The sequence below is a fragment of the Octopus sinensis genome, linkage group LG30 (genome assembly GCF_006345805.1).
Source record: "Octopus sinensis linkage group LG30, ASM634580v1, whole genome shotgun sequence".
NCBI classification, from domain to species: Eukaryota; Metazoa; Mollusca; class Cephalopoda; order Octopoda; family Octopodidae; genus Octopus; species Octopus sinensis.
In genome coordinates this window covers 11736856-11755578 of record NC_043026.1, presented here as the reverse complement: position 1 = coordinate 11755578, position 18723 = coordinate 11736856, and the positions used below count along the sequence as shown (strand labels likewise).

The window sequence follows — 18723 nt, the reverse complement described above, 5'->3', positions numbered from 1 at the left end:
CTTCCTGAGATTCGCCAACACTACACTTGATTTTCTCCCTTCCATACACACACAAGCATGTTCGCTCTCCAGACATTTCTACATTACTGCATGTACTTTATACGCACTTTCTGACAAGTTGTGGTGCACCTGAGCACTGTATACAATAATTTCATTATTATATTAATATATATTTTAGCACAATGTGAAGGTGTAGCTCTAGTTTACAAATGTGTATGCTTCTGTTACGTAAATTTTAGTAAATTAAAATGTTCAGTCGTTAAAGTAAATATTTGTTCGTGCAATTCATTTCTATAGAAATGTTATAAATTTTCAACTATTAAATCTCTGATTTTCAATTAACCTCTGTATTTTAATCTGATGTTTCTTCATTATTTCAGAATATTTTGTTGTTTTTTTTTTTGAGAAGAAAAATAATGCAAAAACGTCAAAAACTCGCGAGATTGAGAAAAGACATGCCTAAAAATACAGGAAAACCATCAAGTGAATTTAATAGCTGTGAAAAGTTGTTCTCCCAGAAACGTAACCTGATTAAACATAGGCGTAGTCATACAGGGAAGAAACAATATTGCTGCAATATCTGTGGGAAATCATTCTCTATACGTGCTAACTTAACATCTCACCAACGAGTTCATACGGGAGAGAAGCCATATAGATGTGATATCTGTGGCAAATCCTTCTCTCAGAATGGAAACCTAACTACACACAGACGTACTCATACAGGAGAGAAGCCATATCATTGTGATATCTGTGGTAAATCATTCTCTGGAGGGAGTGCTTTATATTTCCACAAGCGAATTCATACAGGAGAGATTCCGTATTGCTGTAATATCTGTGGTAAATCATACTCTGGCATCACTCCATTTAAATCTCACCAACGTATACATACAGGTGAGAAGCCATATCACTGTAATATCTGTGGTAAATCATTCTCTGCGAATGGAAGCCTAACTGTACATAAACGTATTCATACAGGAGAGAAACCATTTCATTGTGACATTTGTGGTATATCTTTCACCAGAAATAATTCTTTAACTAAACACAAACTGATTCATACAGGAGAGAAGCCATATCAGTGTGATGTCTGTAGTAAATCATTTTCTCGACTTGAATGCTTCACTATACACAAACGTCTACATACAGGAGAAAAACCATATCAGTGTAATATCTGTGGTAAAACATTCACTGCAGGTTCTAACTTACGAAAACACAAATGTATTCATACAGGAGAGAAACCATATCACTGTAATATCTGTGGTAAATCATTCTGTGGAAGTAATTCCTTAAAAGTACATAAATGTATTTACACAAGAGAGAAGCCATATAACTGTGATATCTGTGGTAAATCATTCTGTGGAAATAATGCCTTAAAAGTACATAAATATATTCATACAGGAGAGAAGCCATATCAGTGTATTATCTGTGGTAAATCATTCACTGCAAGTAGTGCATTAAGTATACACAAACGTATTCATACAGGAGAGAAGCCATACCAGTGTGATATTTGTAAGAAGTCATTCTCTCAAATTAGTAGTTTAAGTGCACACAAGCGTATTCATACAGGAAAGAAGCCGTTTCAGTGTGATATTTGTAAGAAGTCATTTTTTAACAGTAGTAGTGTAATGACACACAAGCGTAGTCACACAGGTGAGAAGCCATATCGGTGTGATATCTGTGGTAAATCATTCTCTTTAAGTAGTAACTTAGCGGTGCATAAACGTATTCATACAGGAGAGAAACCATATCGGTGTGATATTTGTGGTAAATCATTCTCCGTACGTTGTAGCTTAACATCACATAAACGTATTCATTCAGGAGAGAAACCATATAAATGTGATATTCGTAGCAGATCATTTTCTCAACATCATGATTTAAGAGTACACAAACGTATTCACACAGGAGAGAAACCATATCACTGTAATATCTGTGGTAAATCATTCGCTGTAAGTGGTGCGTTAACTACACACAAACGTATTCACACAGGAGAGAAACCATATCACTGTAATATCTGTGGTAAATCATTCGCTGGAAGTGGTGCATTAACTACACACAAACGTATTCATACAGGAGAGAAGCCATACCAGTGTGACATCTGCAATAAATCTTTCTCTCAGAATGGAAGTTTGACTGCTCATAAACGTATTCATACAGGAGAGAAGCCATACCAGTGTGATATTTGTGGTAAATCATTCTCTCAAGTTAGTAGTTTAAAAACACACAAGTATATTCATACAGGAAAGAAGCCATATAAGTGTGATATTTGTAAGAAGTCATTCTCTGTAGTAGTACACAGGCGTAGTCGGTGAGAACCATATCAGTGATATCTGCAATAAACGTACTATACAGGAGAGAAGCCTTATAAATGTGATATTTGTAACAAATCATTTTCTCAACTTAGTAATTTAAGATTACACAAATGTGCTCATACAGGATAGAAGCCACATCACTGATCATCGTCATCGTTTAACGTCTGCTTTCCATGCTAGCATGGGTTGGACGATATTGATTGAAGGCTGGCGGACCAGATGGCTGCACCAGGCCCCAATCTGATCTGGCAGCGTTTCTACAGCTGGATGCCCTTCCTAACGCCAACCACTCTGAGAGTGTAGTGGGTGCTTTTTAGGTGCCACTGGCAGGGGGGAGGGGGGCAATCACCTCACTCAAATCTTTTTACACGTGCCAGTGAAGCGACGTTGGTAACGATCATGCTCGAATGGTTCCCTTTTACATGCCACGGGTATGGAAGCTAATTTGTGGTAAATCGTTCTCTCAGCATCATGACTTAAGCGATTGTATATGTATCCAGATAAAAGTGTAACTGTATCAGTGTGGAACTTCTTAACAACCAAAAAACATTTAAGTACCCACCTGAAGTGAGGTGGGCTTAGCTTTGTGAACTTTACCCATGACAACAACCAAGCCACCCATCATTGGCTCTCTTTCTGAGGTTGTCTTTTACAGCTCTTTGAACTTTTAATGATGCCAACCTTTTTTTATTTTCTGCTTACCACATGAAGGAATATGGTTTAGTGTCAAATTTCTTTCTTCCTATGAAAATTTAAAAACAAACACCGTCTTCTATAATTAAATGTATGTACATTGGAAAAGAAATATAACAGTGTGTGATAAGAGCCTTCCCACACTCTATGTTTTATATTAACTCAACTAAACACTGTTGAGATAACTTACCTCTGTAATAGTTTTAATAAAAGCAATTTCCTTCAGATTTTGAATTTGTTTTGAGTGTGTTGAAACCAATATTGTTATATTTGGGAAGAATCAATTGGTAAAGTCTATAAACCAGGCATGTGTTAACAGTAATTACTCAGGGTCGGCAGTAGGTGATGTTAATGTTGCAAAACAAAGAAAAAATAAAGTGACTGAGTTGGAGACTGATTTACTTCTACCTTTATAGTACGGTTAGGGTTAGGTTTGTAGGAATGTGTGCAGGACGTGTACTGCAGCAATACTATGTATAGCTTTAATACTGTGATTGAAAGCAGTTTTTGATGTTGAACAAAATCCTTGCAAAAGATAGGAATCTTTTGCATACAAATATGACGCATTATATCATATTTGTATAATAAATTTTCACAATGCAAGGTTGGAAGTTTAAGGTGTTTTAGATTGTAAGATGTACACAGTGAACGCTATGGACACATAAGAGGTGCAGCAACATCAAAGGAAGATTAACCAGGAAGATAGGTTTCACGTGCAGTAGATGCACAGGGGCAATAAACACCACATGCTCAGAAAACAGACTCCATCACATGCCAGGGTAGAAAAACTAGAAGTAGTTGATAATTTCTGCTACATAGGTGACCAAGTCTGTAATGGGGGTGGAGGTACTGCGGATGGACAAGGAGAGCTGTGTGAAGAAGTGCCACTCCCAAATAGCGGAAGAAATTCGGGGTAGAGGGAGACCCAGGAAGACAAAAATTTGATGAGGTGGTGAAGCATGAACTTTGAACGTTGGGCCTCAAAGAGTCAATGACAAAAGGCCGAGACTTCTGGCGTTATGCTGTGACTGAGAAGACCCGGCAAATAAAGTGCGTCCTCAGCTGTAACCTACACCGGTGTTGCATAACCAGCCCACTCAAAAGTACCTTGAATCGTAGGGTGACATTCTGTGCTTGAGGAGACCTATTGAGTCAAGTACATCAACAGCAATATCAGAATCAAATCAAATGGAAAATGTAGTAGTGAAACCCGTGCCAGCAGCACGTAAAAAGCACCATCCGAATGTGGCTAATGCCAGTGCCGCTTTGACTAGCTTCCGTGTCGGTGGCACGCAAAAAACACCATCCGATCATCCATCGATGCAAGCTCCTCTGGCCCCTGTGCCGGTGGAACGTAAAAAGCTCCCACTACACTCTCGGAGTTGTTGGCGTTAGGAAAGGCATCCAGCTGTAGAAACACTGCCAGATCAGATTGGGGCCTGGTGCAGCCTCCTGGATTCCCAGACCCCAGTCGAACCGTCCAATCCATGCCAGCATGGAAAACGGACGTTAAACGATGATGATGATGATGATGTATATATATGTATAAAGCATCCACTACACTCTCGGAGTGGTTGGTGTCAGGAAAGGCATCCAGCTGTAGAAACACTGCCAGATCAAATTGGAGCCTGGTGCAGCCTCCTGGATTCTCAGACCCCCCCCCCAGTCGAACCGTCCAATCCATGCCAGCATGGAAAACGGACGTTAAACGATGATGATGAATTTGCTATGTACGAGGTTAAGTCCAGATTCCTCTCCAAGCAGCCTTAAAGAGTCGCTGAATTACCTGTACTAGTTACCTCCCCTTAACTATAACTTACTCTTGACCGTCCTCCCATGAATATTATAATGTTAAGCTGCTGAAGGACATATGTGGCCCCCCTCCACATATTTCATTGCATTCCCCGGATCCTGTGGAGGCGCAATGGCCCAGTGGTTAGGGCAGGGGACTCGCGGTCATAGGATCGCGGTTTCGATTCCCGGACCGGGCGTTGTGAGTGTTTATTGAGCGAAAACACCTAAAAGCTCCACGAGGCTCCGGCAGGGGGTGGTGGTGATCCCTGCTGTACTCTTTCACCACAACTTTCTCTCACTCTTACTTCCTGTTTCTGTCGTACCTGTATTTCAAGGGGCCGACCTTGTCACTCTCTGTGTCACGCTGAATATCCCCGAGAACTGCGTTAAGTGTGCACGTGTCTGTGGAGTGCTCAGCCACTTACACGTTAATTTCACGAGCAGGCTGTTCCGTTGATTCGGATCAACCGGAACCCTCGTCGTCGTAACCGACGGAGTGCTTCCATCCATTCCTCGGATCCTTTATTTTTTTAAATTTTCATTGACATATCCATTGTAACGGTTTTAACTTGTGACCGCTGTTCAAATTATAACTGACCAATTGTAGAGACCGCTGGACTAAGACTTGCCCCATTGTGGACCGTATGTTGGTTTCTTGGTAATATTTCTGTGAGTACACTTTATTAAGTAGTAATAAATCTCTGAACGAGATGTAAACAGTAACTGCTCGACAACGTAAAGTATACTAGCCATCTCAATATGGCTAACCACTAAGGGTGGGTGTTACTGTAGCTTTTAGCCCGAGGAGATCATCGTCTCCAGCTGGCTTTAGGCACACTTTCTGTGCAGTCCGTGCGTATCACTTAGGTTGACGAGAGAGGTATGACCTCCCTTTGTAAATACCGTAAGGGCCAAAGCCAGCTGGAGACGATGATCTCCTGGGGCTAAAAGCTACAGTAACACCCACCCTTAGTGGTTAGCCATATTGAGATGGCTAGTATACCAGCATCGGTTGTCAAGCAATGCTAGGGGGACAAACACACACACGCATATATATATATATATATATATATATATATATATATATATGTGTGTGTGTGTGTGTGTGTGTGTGTGTGTGTGTGTGTGTGGTGTGTATGTGTGTGTGTGTGTGTAGCAATATGGAGTTTATGCACAAGTTTTTATATTTTACATTTTTATATTTTTATATTTATATGTATATGGATAAAAAAATTTTTTCACAATTATAATAAATTAAATTCTCTGAAGAGGCCGTGGGGCATCCTTGTTAATGTCTCATTTATACCTGCCTTTATGGCTTATAGGTTAAATGAGGCATGATTGCCCTTACTGCCGAAACAGCTGTCAGATATGATATAATTACATATTATATTTTATATTTTATATTTCTATTTCCTTGTCTATTTATATTTACAATATATTTTATATAATGCCTTTACTGTTATGTAATGGTGTAATAAAGTATTGATTGGGTATCATCTGATGGTTGATGTTTTATTGATTTAAGTATGTTTCTCCATTTTCTAATTTTGTAGTATATATATATATATATACACGACAGGCTTCTTTCAGTTTCCGTCTACCAAATCCACTCACAAGGCTTTGGTCGGCCCGAGGCTATAGTAGAAGACACTTGCCCAAGGTGCCAGGCAGTGGGACTGAACCCGGGACCATGTGGTTGGTAAACAAGCTACTTACCACACAGCCACTCCTACGCCTAAAAAATTTGGATTTTAAAAATTATTTTTCAATTATAAACAGAAACGGGTGATAAGATTCGGACTGTCCGCATTTTAGACACTGATTTTGAAAATGAAATTCGAGAAAGAGTGAAAATTTTAGTATTTATTGGGGTAGGCTGTAAAAAGTAAAACTTTTTTTTTTGCCATAGAAAATTTCGTGAAAATTCCAGTAACACTATCGTCATAAAGCATTAAATTGGGTACTTAAATCAGAATTCCGCTGATGAACTGATTTATTATTTAACTTCGACAGATTATGGGGTAACATATGGGGTAACACATTGTCGTCTGCCTGATGGCAAAATATATCTTATATCTTTATTGCCCACGAAAGGCTAAACATAGAGGGGACAAACAAGGACAGACAAAGGTTTTAAGTCGATCACATCGACTCCAGTGCGTAACTGGTACTTAATTTATCGGCGAGCTAGCAGAAACGTTCGCACGCCGGGCGAAATGCTTAGCGATATGTCGTCTGCCGTTACGTTCTGAGTTCAAATTCCGCCGAGGTCGACTTTGCCTTTCATCCTTTCGGGGTCGATAAATTAAGTACCAGTTACGCACTGAGGGCGATGTAATCGACTTAATACCTATGTCTGTCCATGTTTGTCCCCTCTATGTTTAGCCCCTTGTGGGTCATAAAGAAATAGGTATTTCGTCTGCCATTACATTGAGAGTTCAAATTCCGCCGAGGTCGAATTTACCTTTCATCCTTTCGGGGTCGATAAATTAAAGTACCAGTTACGCACTGGAGTCGATGTAATCGACTTAATACCTATGTCTGTCCTTGTTTGTCGCCTCTGTGTTCAACCCCTTGTGGGTAATAAAGAAATAGGTACTTAATTTATCGAACCCGAAAGGATGAAAGGCAAAGTCGATTTCGGTGGAATTTGAACTCAGAACGTAACAATATCTCTGAGATCGTTTTAATACCAGGGAGAGAAAAGAGCTGAAGTAAGCTTCAGTCAGCGGCTGGAAAGCGTTAATACAACATACGCATGCGCGCTGGATGACGTAATACAACATACGCATGCGCACTGAACTGCATTCCCGTTAATTGATCGCTTCAAAGTTTTTCATTGTTTAATGAATTCCTTTTAATCAAGCACCACGCACTTTTATTTGAACATTTCTTGTCCACCACAAACACTGTTATAATACCTTTTATCAACAGTTCTACTCACTTAAAGTATATTTCACAACTACCACACACAGAGTTATAACAACATTTCTGTAAGTATAATTAAACAATGAAAATATTTCGTCTTTTAATATTGTAGTCATTTGTGTTTGACGAATTGATTCTTTGTGTCTGTCCTACATTTTATACATGAAATTTGCCTACTTTGTGCGTGATTTGGCTGCTATTTATAATATATAATATAATGAAATTATTGTATCTACGAAGCCTATTTTGTTGCCTGTCCATCGTTGCAACGTTAGTTTGTTGTATGGTTTAGTTTGAGAAATATTTTGTATTACACTAGACTCAGTCTTTTGTAATTTTCTGTTCTCCCAGTCAACAGCCTTATCATTACTGGTTACTTTAAACTATTCGGTTGCGTATTTGTGTGAATAAAATCGTTTTTCTTTGGAATAGAAAAAACGTCGGTAAAATTACAGATTAACACCCGCACGATTTTCACTAAGAAAAAAAAAGGGTCTATCTTTATCTCCTCTTTTGCAGGTGTCTCAAATTTAGGTTAAATCTGTTTCTCAAAGAGGAGGCCTATGGGACGGTCAGACATGTTGCTTTGTGAACGTTAGGATGAAATGTTTGACAACTCAGCACCGTCCATAGGATGGGGGACGTTTTGCTCCTATATATATATATACATAAAGAGCACTTGTGCTGACCTGGGGCTGAATAACCATGTCCACTTATAATTTTGGAGAGACGGAGTGTTATCGTCCACTATTTTATAGTTTAATATATATAATATTTTAGCACAATGTGAAGGTGTAGCTCTAGTTTACAAATGTGTATGCTTCTGTTACGTAAATTTTTAGTAAATTAAAATGTTCAGTCGTTAAAGTAAATATTTGTTCCTGCGATTAATCTCTATAGAAATGGTATAAATTTTCTACTATTAAATCTCTGATTTTCAATTAGCCTCTGTATTTTAATCTGATGTTTCTTCATTGTTTCAGAATCATAGATGATATTGGACTAACAGAAGATGTACCTTCAAAGCATACCATCATTTAAAGACTGAATGTAAATGTTATATGGAAGAGCACCGTTTCTATGAATTCATTGTAAAATTCCAATGACATTTTGCTCTGAACTGAGATTATTAGCAAAATTTCTGTGTCATAATCTGGAGTGTATACAAAGTGATTTTGTGTGCTCTAATTAAACTTGGGATAAATTTTCATAAGTTTTTAGATAAAGGTAACGTTGGACAGTAATACCGTAGCTGAAAAAATGGCAAAGAATAAATAATAGGAACGGAATCAACAAGAAATATATAGAAATATTTTGATTTGAGGAGAAAAATAATGCAAAAACTTGAGAAATTGATTTTTTTCTTGAAGACATGTCTAAAGATACAGGAAAACCATCATCTGAATTCAATATCTGTGAAAAGCCATTCTCTAAGAATGGTAACCTAATAGAACATAAGCGTATTGATGCAAGGAAGAAGCAAATTTGCTGCAATATCTGTGGGAAATCATTCTCTGTACGTAGTAGTTTAAAATCTCACCGACGACTTCATACAGGAGAGAAGCCATATAGATGTGATATCTGTGGCAAATCATTCACTCAGAGTGGACACCTAACTAAACACAATCGTATTCATACAGGAGAGAAGCCATATCATTGTGATATCTGTGGTAAATCATTCTCTGGCAATAGTGCATTTACAAATCACCGACGTATACATACAGGAGAGAAGCCATATCACTGTGATATTTGTGGTAAATCATTCTCTCGATGTGATGCTTTCACATATCACAAGCGAGTTCATGCAGGGGAGAAACCTTATTGCTGTAATATCTGTGGTAAATCATTCCCTCAAAATAATGATTTAACTAAACACAAGCGGACTCATACAGGAGAAAGACCATATCATTGTGATGTCTGTGGTAAATCATTCATTGAGAATGGATGCCTAACTGTACATAAACGTAGTCATACAGGAGAGAGACCATTTCATTGTGACATTTGTGGTAAATCTTACGCAAAAAATTATTCTTTAAAATCTCACAAACGGATTCATACGGGAGAGAAGCCATATCAGTGTGATGTCTGTAGTAAATCATTTTCTCGAAATGAATACTTAACTATACACAAGCGTTCACATACAGGAGAAAAACCATATCAGTGTAATATCTGTGGTAAAACATTCACTGCAGGTTCTAACTTACGAACACACAAATGTATTCATACAGGAGAGAAACTTTATCACTGTGATAAATGTGGTAAATCATTCTATCGAAAGTATACCTTAAATAAACATGAGCGTGTTCACACAGGGGAGAGGCCATACATTTGTGATATTTGTGGTAAATCATTTCTTCAAAATATGCATTTAACTAGGCACAAACGTATTCATACAGGTGAGAAGCCATATCGCTGTAATATCTGCGGTAAATCATTTGCTGGAAGTAATGGTTTAAGTGCGCACAAACGTACTCATACAGGGGAGAAGCCATACCAGTGTGATATCTGCAATAAATCTTTCTCTCAGAGCAGTGGTTTAAGAGTACACAAATGTAATCGTACAGGAGAGAAGCCATTTAAGTGTGATGTTTGTAAGAAGTCATTCTCTGACAGTCGTAGTTTAATAATTCACAAGCATATTCATACAGGAAAGAAGCCATACCAGTGTGATATTTGTGGGAAGTCATACTCTCAAAATAGTAATTTGATGATACACCGGCGTAGTCACACAGGTGAGAAGCCATATCGGTGTGATATCTGCGGTAAATCATTCTCGGTAAATTGTAGCTTAAAATCACATAAGCATATTCATACAGGAGAGAAACCATATCAGTGTGATATCTGCAGCAAATCATTCTCTGTAAGTAGTAGCTTAGTAAAACACAAACGTACTCATTCAGGAGAGAAGCCATATAAATGTGATATTTGTAGCAGATCATTTTCTCAACTTCTTGATGTAGCATTACACAAACGTATTCATACAGGAGAGAAGCCATATCACTGTAATACCTGTGGTAGATCATTCTCTAGAAGTAGTGCATTAAGTACACACAAACGTACTCATACAGGAGAGAAGCCACATAAATGTGATATCTGCAATAAATCTTTCTCTCGAAAAAGCAATTTGACTACTCATAAGCGTACTCATACAGGAGAGAAGCCATTTCAGTGTGATGTTTGTAAGAAGTCATTCTCTGACAGTAGTATTTTAATAATACACAAGCGTATTCACACAGGAAAGAAGCCATTTCAGTGTGATGTTTGTGGCAAGTCATTCTCGCAAAGTACTAGTTTAATGACACACAAGCGTAGTCACACAGGTGAGAAGCCATATCGGTGTGATATCTGCGGTAAATCATTCTCTGTAAGTTCTAGCTTAACAATACATAGACGTATTCATACAGGAGAGAAACCATATCAGTGCAATATCTGCAGTAAATCATTCGCTGTAAGAAGTAGCTTAACATCACATAAATGTATTCATACAAGCGAGAAGCCAAATTAATGTGATATTTGTGACAAATCCTTTTCTCAACATCGTGATTTAAGAGTACACAAACTTATTCATACAGGATAGAAGCCACATCACTGATATTTTGTGGTAAATCACTCTCTCAGTCATGGCTTAACTGGACACATACATATCCAGAGCAGTGTAACGGACGTAGTAGATAACAGCTAGCCTTCGGCAACTAGGACCCTGTTGTGTTCACTACTCTGATTGGTTAGTATTGGTGCAGTTTGTCTCCTGCTCTATTATGCACAGTGTGCAACCCAGCCAATCTCAGCCATCTGATATGGTCTTTTCTAAATCGCCGTTTGCGCCGATAGCTTGCTATAAAACTTCAGCGATTCATCGAGTCAAGGTCTTTTGGTTCTAGACCTTCTAAGGTCTGACCACAGAGCACACAGCCAGTTCCAGCAGCAACACCAGCAGCCACATGGAGAAACATCAACACTTCGTCCAGCAGCATCAGGACCTCCATCTCTGCTACCTCTGTCTTAATGTCCACAACATTTCTCTACGTACACCCATGTTTCTATCTCAACATTGTTTGTGAATTACTTCACCACGGTTAACAGCAAGTACAACCTGCGAGATCTTCCTGCATCAAGTAACCGGCAGCGGCATAGTAGCCACAACTTCTTACACGACATGAGCTTCAACCGGCTCTGCTTCTTCGCCACAACTTCTTGTTACACCACTTCAAGTATTGTGTACCTTACCACGAACTGGTATTTATCTTCATTGTGTCTGAACATTCATCTAACGCCCTGTTATAGACTCTTTCAATGTTCTGTATTCAATGCACATACATACACATTATGTATTCATGATGACCTGTCTATTGTTATGATATATGTACTTATGACGCACACTCATGTTAACACGTGAATAAAATCTTTCTCATACACATTCATACTTTTCGTATTTTATTGTAATCGACCGTTTGGTGTATTAAAAGAGCCATTCATCGTCACCACTCCTTCCAAACGGTCGTTCTACAACCTGTTTACTTTCATATCCATATGCTTACATACATATATATATACATACACCCACATACATATGGCGCAGGAGTGGCTGTGTGGTAAGTAGCTTGCTTACGAACCACATGGTTCCGGGTTCAGTCCCACTTTGTGGCACCTTGGGCAAGTGTCCTCTACTATAGCCTCAGGCCAAACAAAGCCTTGTGAGTGGATTTGGTAGACGGAAACTGAAAGAAGCCCTTCGTATATATGTATATATATATATATATATATATATATATATATACGTATGTGCGTGTTTGTGTGTCTGTGTTTGTCCCCCTAGCATTGCTTGACAACCGGTGCTGGCGTGTTTATGTTCCCATCACTTAGCGGTTCGGCAAAAATGAGACCGATAAAATAAGTACTGGGCTTACAAAGAATAAGTCCCGGGGTCGATTTGATCGACTAAAGGCGGTGCTCCAGCATGGCCACAGCCACATGACTGAAACAAGTAAAAGAGAGAATAAAGAGTATACATCTGTCTACATAACAGCCCACCAACTATTCTACTCTTACCTGTGTAAACTGTGGGTATAATATCTACTACCTATATTTCCTATTTAGTATTGGAGAAGTTTCATTTATAAGGACATACTTCCATATTTGTCTGAGTGCTTGGATAAGATGCGGATGTCAAGTTGACCCAAGTTGCCTCCATGTTGGTAGAGTATGGAGGACTGCTTTTTGTCGTCATATTGTCTCCGATGTTCATTTGGTTGTTCCGCAATGCTCCTAGATGTCTCCCCTATATACGTCATGTTCATGTCTCTACAAGCACCTTCTATGCATCTTATGCTGTAAACTACATTTCGAGTTCCACAGTTAATGCCAGGGCTAACCCTACATACCATGCAGTTATCATTGGTGCATATGGTATTCTGAAAGGGGTGCATCCTACATAGTTGTGATCTGAGGTCGACTTTGCCTTTCATCCTTTCGGGGTTGATAAATTAAGTACCTATTTCTTTACTACCAACAAGGGGCTAAACACAGAGGGGACAAACAGATTAAGTCGATTACATCGACCCCAGTGCATAACTGGTACTTAATTTATCGACCCCGAAAGGATGAAAGGCAAAGTCGACCTCGGCGGAATTTGAACTCGGAACGTAACGGCAGACGAAATACGGCTACGCATTTTGCCCAGCGTGCTAACGTTTCTGCCAGCTCGCCGCCTTAAAGATAAATTAATTACCAGTTGTGCACTGGGGTCGATGTAATCGACTTAATCCGTCTGTCTGTCCTTGTTTGTTCCCTCTGTGTTCAGCCCCTTGTGGGTAGTAAAGAAATAATAGTTGTGATCTGACGGAGTTCCCCGGTTTTTCAACAATCTTAATGTTGAATTTGGTCTCCTTCAGGGATTTTCTAAATCTACGAGCTAGTTCTCCATGGGCTGTGGCCTCTACAAACATCACTCCTTGATATTGGTCAGTTTTATACCATGTGTTTGCCCTATTTGCTTTGTCACAAGTTCTTTGTATCCTATTCCAGTCTTTGTTTCTATATTTAAGGCAGGTACCACTGGTATCATTACATATAATGTTATCTAATTTCTTTCTAGCACCCCTGTATACTCGAACCCTATCTTTCTGATCTATAACCAGAGAACTGCATGATTTAACCACTGGGCCATTGCGCCTCCACGCTATTCTTGTTGTCATCAACACCGCTATTGTTATTGTTATTGTTGTTTTGTCCTAACCTCCATCTAAAACACCTTAACCCTTTAGCGTTCAAACCAGCCGTATCCGGCCAAAATATTTAACCCGTTTTATATTGAAACTGACCAGATCTCGTCTCTCACCTCAGCCCTACAATGTCATTCTAAAACTAAAAAATCACATCACTGCAATCTCTAAACTACAAGATAATGCAGGATTAATTCAAACCATTTAAAATAAACAAACATCACATCTGACAGAATAATCTGAACACTAAAGGGTAAAACTTCCAACTTTGCATTGTGAAAATTTATTATACAATATTTATTATACACACTGGTGTAGGTTACAGCTGAGGACTCACTTTATTTGCCAGGTCTCTCCTTGTCCATCCGCAGTACATCCACCCCCATTACAGACTTGGTCACCTAGGTAGCAGAAATTATCAACTACTTCTAGTTTTTCTACCCTGGCATGTGATGGAGTCTGTTTTCTGAGCATGTGGTGTTTATTGCCCCTGTGCATCTACGGTGCGTGAAACCTATCTTCCTGGTTAATCTTCCTTTGATGTTGCTGCACCTCTTATGTGTCCATAGCGTTCACTGTGTACATCTTACAATCTAAAACACCTTAAACTTCCAACCTTGCATTGTGAAAATTTATTATACAAATATGATATAATGCGTTATATTTGTATGCAAAAGATTCCTATCTTTTGCAAGGATTTTGTTCAACATCAAAAACTGCTTTCAATCACAGTATTAAAGCTATACATAGTATTGCTGCAGTACACGTCCTGCACACATTCCTACAAACCTAACCCTAACCGTACTATAATGGTAGAAGTAAATTAGTCTCCAACTCAGTCGCTTTATTTTTTTGTTTTTGTTTTACAACATAAACGTCACCAACTGACTACCCACGGTAATTACTGTTAACACATGCCTGCTTTATAGACTTTACCAATTGATTCTTCCCAAATATAACAATATTGGTTTCCACACACTCAAAACAAATTCAAAATCTGGAGGAAATTGCTTTTATTAAAACTATTTATTACAGAGGTAAGTTATCTCAACAGTGTTTAGTTGAGTTAATATAAAACATAGAGTGTGGGAAGGCTCTTATCACACACTGTTATATTTCTTTTCCAATGTACATACATTTAATTATAGAAGACGGTGTTTGTTTTTAAATTTTCATAGGAAGAAAGAAATTTGACACTAAACCATATTCCTTCATGTGGTAAGCAGAAAATAAAAAAAGGTTGGCATCATTAAAAGTTCAAAGAGCTGTAAAAGACAACCTCAGAAAGAGAGCCAATGATGGGTGGCTTGGTTGTTGTCATGGGTAAAGTTCACAAAGCTAAGCCCACCTCACTTCAGGTGGGTACTTAAAATGTTTGTTGTTAAGAAGTTCCACATTGATACAGTTACACTTTTATCTGGATACATATACAATCGCTTAAGTCATGATGCTGAGAGAACGATTTACTACAAATTAGCTTCCGTACCCGTGGCATGTAAAAGGGAACCATTCGAGCGTGATCGTTACCAACGTCGCTTCACTGGCACGTGTAAAAAGATTTGAGTGAGGTGATTGCCCGCCAGTGGCACCTAAAAAGCAACCACTACACTCTCAGAGTGGTTGGCGTTAGGAAGGGTATCCAGCTGTAGAAACGCTGCCAGATCAGATTGGGGCCTGGTGCAGCCATCTGGTCCGCCAGCCTTCAATCAAAATCGTCCAACCCATGCTAGCATGGAAAGCAGACGTTAAACGATGACGATGATCAGTGATGTGGCTTCTATCCTGTATGAGCACATTTGTATACTCTTAAATTATTATGTTGAGAAAATGATTTGTTACAAATATCACATCAATATAGCTTCTCTCCTGTATGAGTATGTCTATGTATTGTTAAGCTACTACTTAAAGAGAATGATTTATTGCAGATATCACACTGATATGGCTTCTCACCCGTGTGACTACGCTTGTGTCTCATCAAATTACAAATTCAAGAGAAAGATTTAAACAAATCAAAATAGATGAACATCAATGGAATTTGTATCTTTGTGGTACCAGTGCCGGTGGCACACGAGAAAACCATCCGAACGTGGTCGTAGCCAGTACCGCATTGACTGGCCTCCATGCTGGTGGCACGTAACAAACACCATCCGATCGTGGCCGTTCGCCAGCCTCGTCTGGCACCTGTGTCGGTGGCACATAAAAAACACCATCCGAGCATGGCCGTTCGCCAGCTTCGTCTGGCACCTGTGTCGGTGGCACATAAAATCACCCACTACACTCTTGGAGTGGTTGGCGTTAGGAAGGGCATCCAGCTGTAGAAACACTGCCAGATCTGACTGGCCTGGTGCAGCCTTCGGGCTCCCCAGACCCCAGTTGAACCGTCCAACCCATGCTAGCATGGAAAGCGGACGTTAAATGATGATGATGATGATCACAATGGTATGGTTTCTCACCTGTATGAATACGTTTATGCACTGTTAAACCAGAACTTAAGACAGAGAATGATTTACCACAGATATTACACTGATATGGCTTCTCACCTGTGTGATTATGCTCGTGCACTATTAAACTAGTACTTTGTGAGAATGGCTTCCCACAAATATCACACTTACATGGCTTCTTTCCTTGTATGAATACACTTGTGTACTGTTAAACTACTATTGTTAGAGAGTGCCTTCTTACAAATATTACACTTAAATGGCATCTCTTCTGTATGAATATGTTTATGAATAGTCAACTTGTGTTTCTGAGAAAAAGACTTATTGCAGATATCACATTTATATGGCTTCTCTCCCGTATGAATACGTTTATGATTTATTAAGCTATAACTTACGGAGAATGATTTACTGCAGACATTGCACTGATATGGTTTCTCACCTGTATGAATACGTCTATGCACTGTTAAACCAGAACTTACAGAGAATGATTTACCGCAGATATTACACCGATATGGCTTCTCTCCTGTGTGACTACGCCTGTGTGTCATCAAATTATTACTTTGAGTGAATGACTTCCCACAAATATCACACTGGTATGGCTTCTTTCCTGTATGAATATACTTGTGTGTTCTTAAACTACGACTGTCAGAGAATGACTTCTTACAGACATCACAGTGAAATGGCTTCTCTCCTGTATGAGTACGTTTGTGTATACTTAATGCACTACTTGCAGCGAATGATTTATTGCAGATATCACACTGGTATGGCTTCTCCCCTGTATGAGTACGTTTGTGCGCACTTAAAGCATTACTTGCAGCGAATAATTTACCACAGATATTACAGCGATATGGCTTCTCACCTGTATGAATACGTTTGTGCCTAGTTAAATGAATATTTTGAGAAAATGATTTACCACAGATTTCACAGCAATATGGTTTCTCTCCTGTATGAATACGCCCATGTTTATTTAAATCATCCTTTTGACAGAATGATTTACCACAGATATTACAGGTATATGGCTTCTCTCTTGTGTATATACATTTATGTATTTTTAAGGAATTACTTCCACAGAATGATTTACCACATTTATCACAGTGATAAAGTTTTTCTCCTGTATGAATACATTTGTGTGTTCGTAAGTTAGAACCAACAGTGAATGCTTTACCACAGATATTACAGTGATATGGTTTTTCTCCCGTATGTGAACGCTTGTGTACAGTTAAGTATTCAAGGCGAGAGAATGATTTACTACAGACATCACACTGATATGGCTTTTCTCCTGTATGAATCAGTTTGTGTTTAGTTAAAGAATTATTTCTGGTGAAAGATTTACCACAAATGTCACAATGAAATGGTTTCTCTCCTGTATGAATACGTTTATGTGCAGTTAGGCTTCCATTCGCAGAGAATGATTTACCGCAGACATCACAATGATATGGTCTTTCTCCTGTATGAGTCCGCTTGTGTTTAGTTAAATCATTACCTTGAGAGAATGATTTACCACAGATATTACAGCAATAAGGTTTCTCTCCTGTATGAATTCGCTTGTGTGTAGCTAGGTTTCCATTCCGTGAGAAAGATTTGCCACAGATATCACATCTATATGGCTTCTCTCCTGTATGAATTCGTCGGTGAGATGTTAAGCTATGACGTACAGAGAATGATTTCCCACAGATATCACAGCAAAATTGCTTCTTCCTTGTATCAATACGCTTATGTTTTATTAGGTTACCATTCTTAGAAAATGACTTTTTACGGATATTGAATTCAGATGATGGTTTTCCTGTTTTTTTAGGCATGTCTTTTCTCAATTTCTCAAGTTTTTGACGTTTTAGCATTATTTTTCTCCTCAAATCAAAATATTTCTATATATTTCTTGTTGATTCCGTTCCTATTATTTATTCTTTGCCATTTTTTCAGCTACGGTATTACTGTCCAACATTACCTTTATCTAAAAACTTATGAAAATTTCTCCAAGTTTAATTAGAGCACACAAACTCACTTTGTATTAACTCCAGATTATGACACAGAAATTTTGCTAATAATCTCAGTTCAGAGCAAAATGTCTTTGGAATTTTACAATGAATTCATAGAAACGGTGCTCTTCCATATAACATTTACATTCAGTCTTTAAATGATGGTATGCTTTGAAGGTACATCTTCTGTTAGTCCAATATCATCTATGATTCTGAAACAATGAAGAAACATCAGATTAAAATACAGAGGCTAATTGAAAATCAGAGATTTAATAGTAGAAAATTGATAACATTTCTATAGAGATTAATCGCAGGAACAAATATTTACTTTAACGACTGAACATTTTAATTTACTAAAATTTAC

General features: G+C 38.5%; 2 protein-coding genes and 1 long non-coding RNA gene across 9 annotated transcripts in view; 2 read left to right on the top strand and 1 right to left on the bottom strand.

Annotated features, from left to right (window-relative positions):
- The window catches only part of LOC115226301 (zinc finger protein 271-like), a 40908-nt gene extending 28764 nt beyond the window's left edge, over positions 1–12144 (top strand). For 3 of the 7 annotated variants that reach the window (XM_036515405.1, XM_036515403.1, XM_036515402.1), the window contains exons 2-3: positions 8708–10120; positions 10457–12144. In XM_036515405.1, coding sequence (XP_036371298.1) covers positions 9097–10120; positions 10457–11229 — 1797 coding nt within the window. In that variant the 5' untranslated portion in view covers positions 8708–9096 and the 3' untranslated portion in view covers positions 11230–12144. Of the gene's footprint in view, positions 1–410; positions 429–1514; positions 1648–7613; positions 7790–8707; positions 10121–10456 lie in introns of those variants that run through there. The other 4 variants (XM_036515408.1, XM_036515406.1, XM_036515404.1 and 1 more) reach the window with 4 other exon arrangements.
- On the top strand, positions 1719–3221 carry LOC118768625. Its single transcript, XR_005004407.1, has 2 exons — positions 1719–1917; positions 2747–3221. It is a non-coding gene; the product is annotated as an uncharacterized LOC118768625 (long non-coding RNA).
- Positions 12145–16308: 4164 nt separating the features above from the next.
- LOC115226423 (zinc finger protein 845-like) overlaps positions 16309–18723 on the bottom strand; it is a 28107-nt gene continuing 25692 nt past the window's right edge. The window contains exon 5 of the mRNA XM_029797421.2: positions 16309–17265. Coding sequence (XP_029653281.2) covers positions 16554–17265 — 712 coding nt within the window. The 3' untranslated portion in view covers positions 16309–16553. The remainder of the gene's footprint in view (positions 17266–18723) is intronic.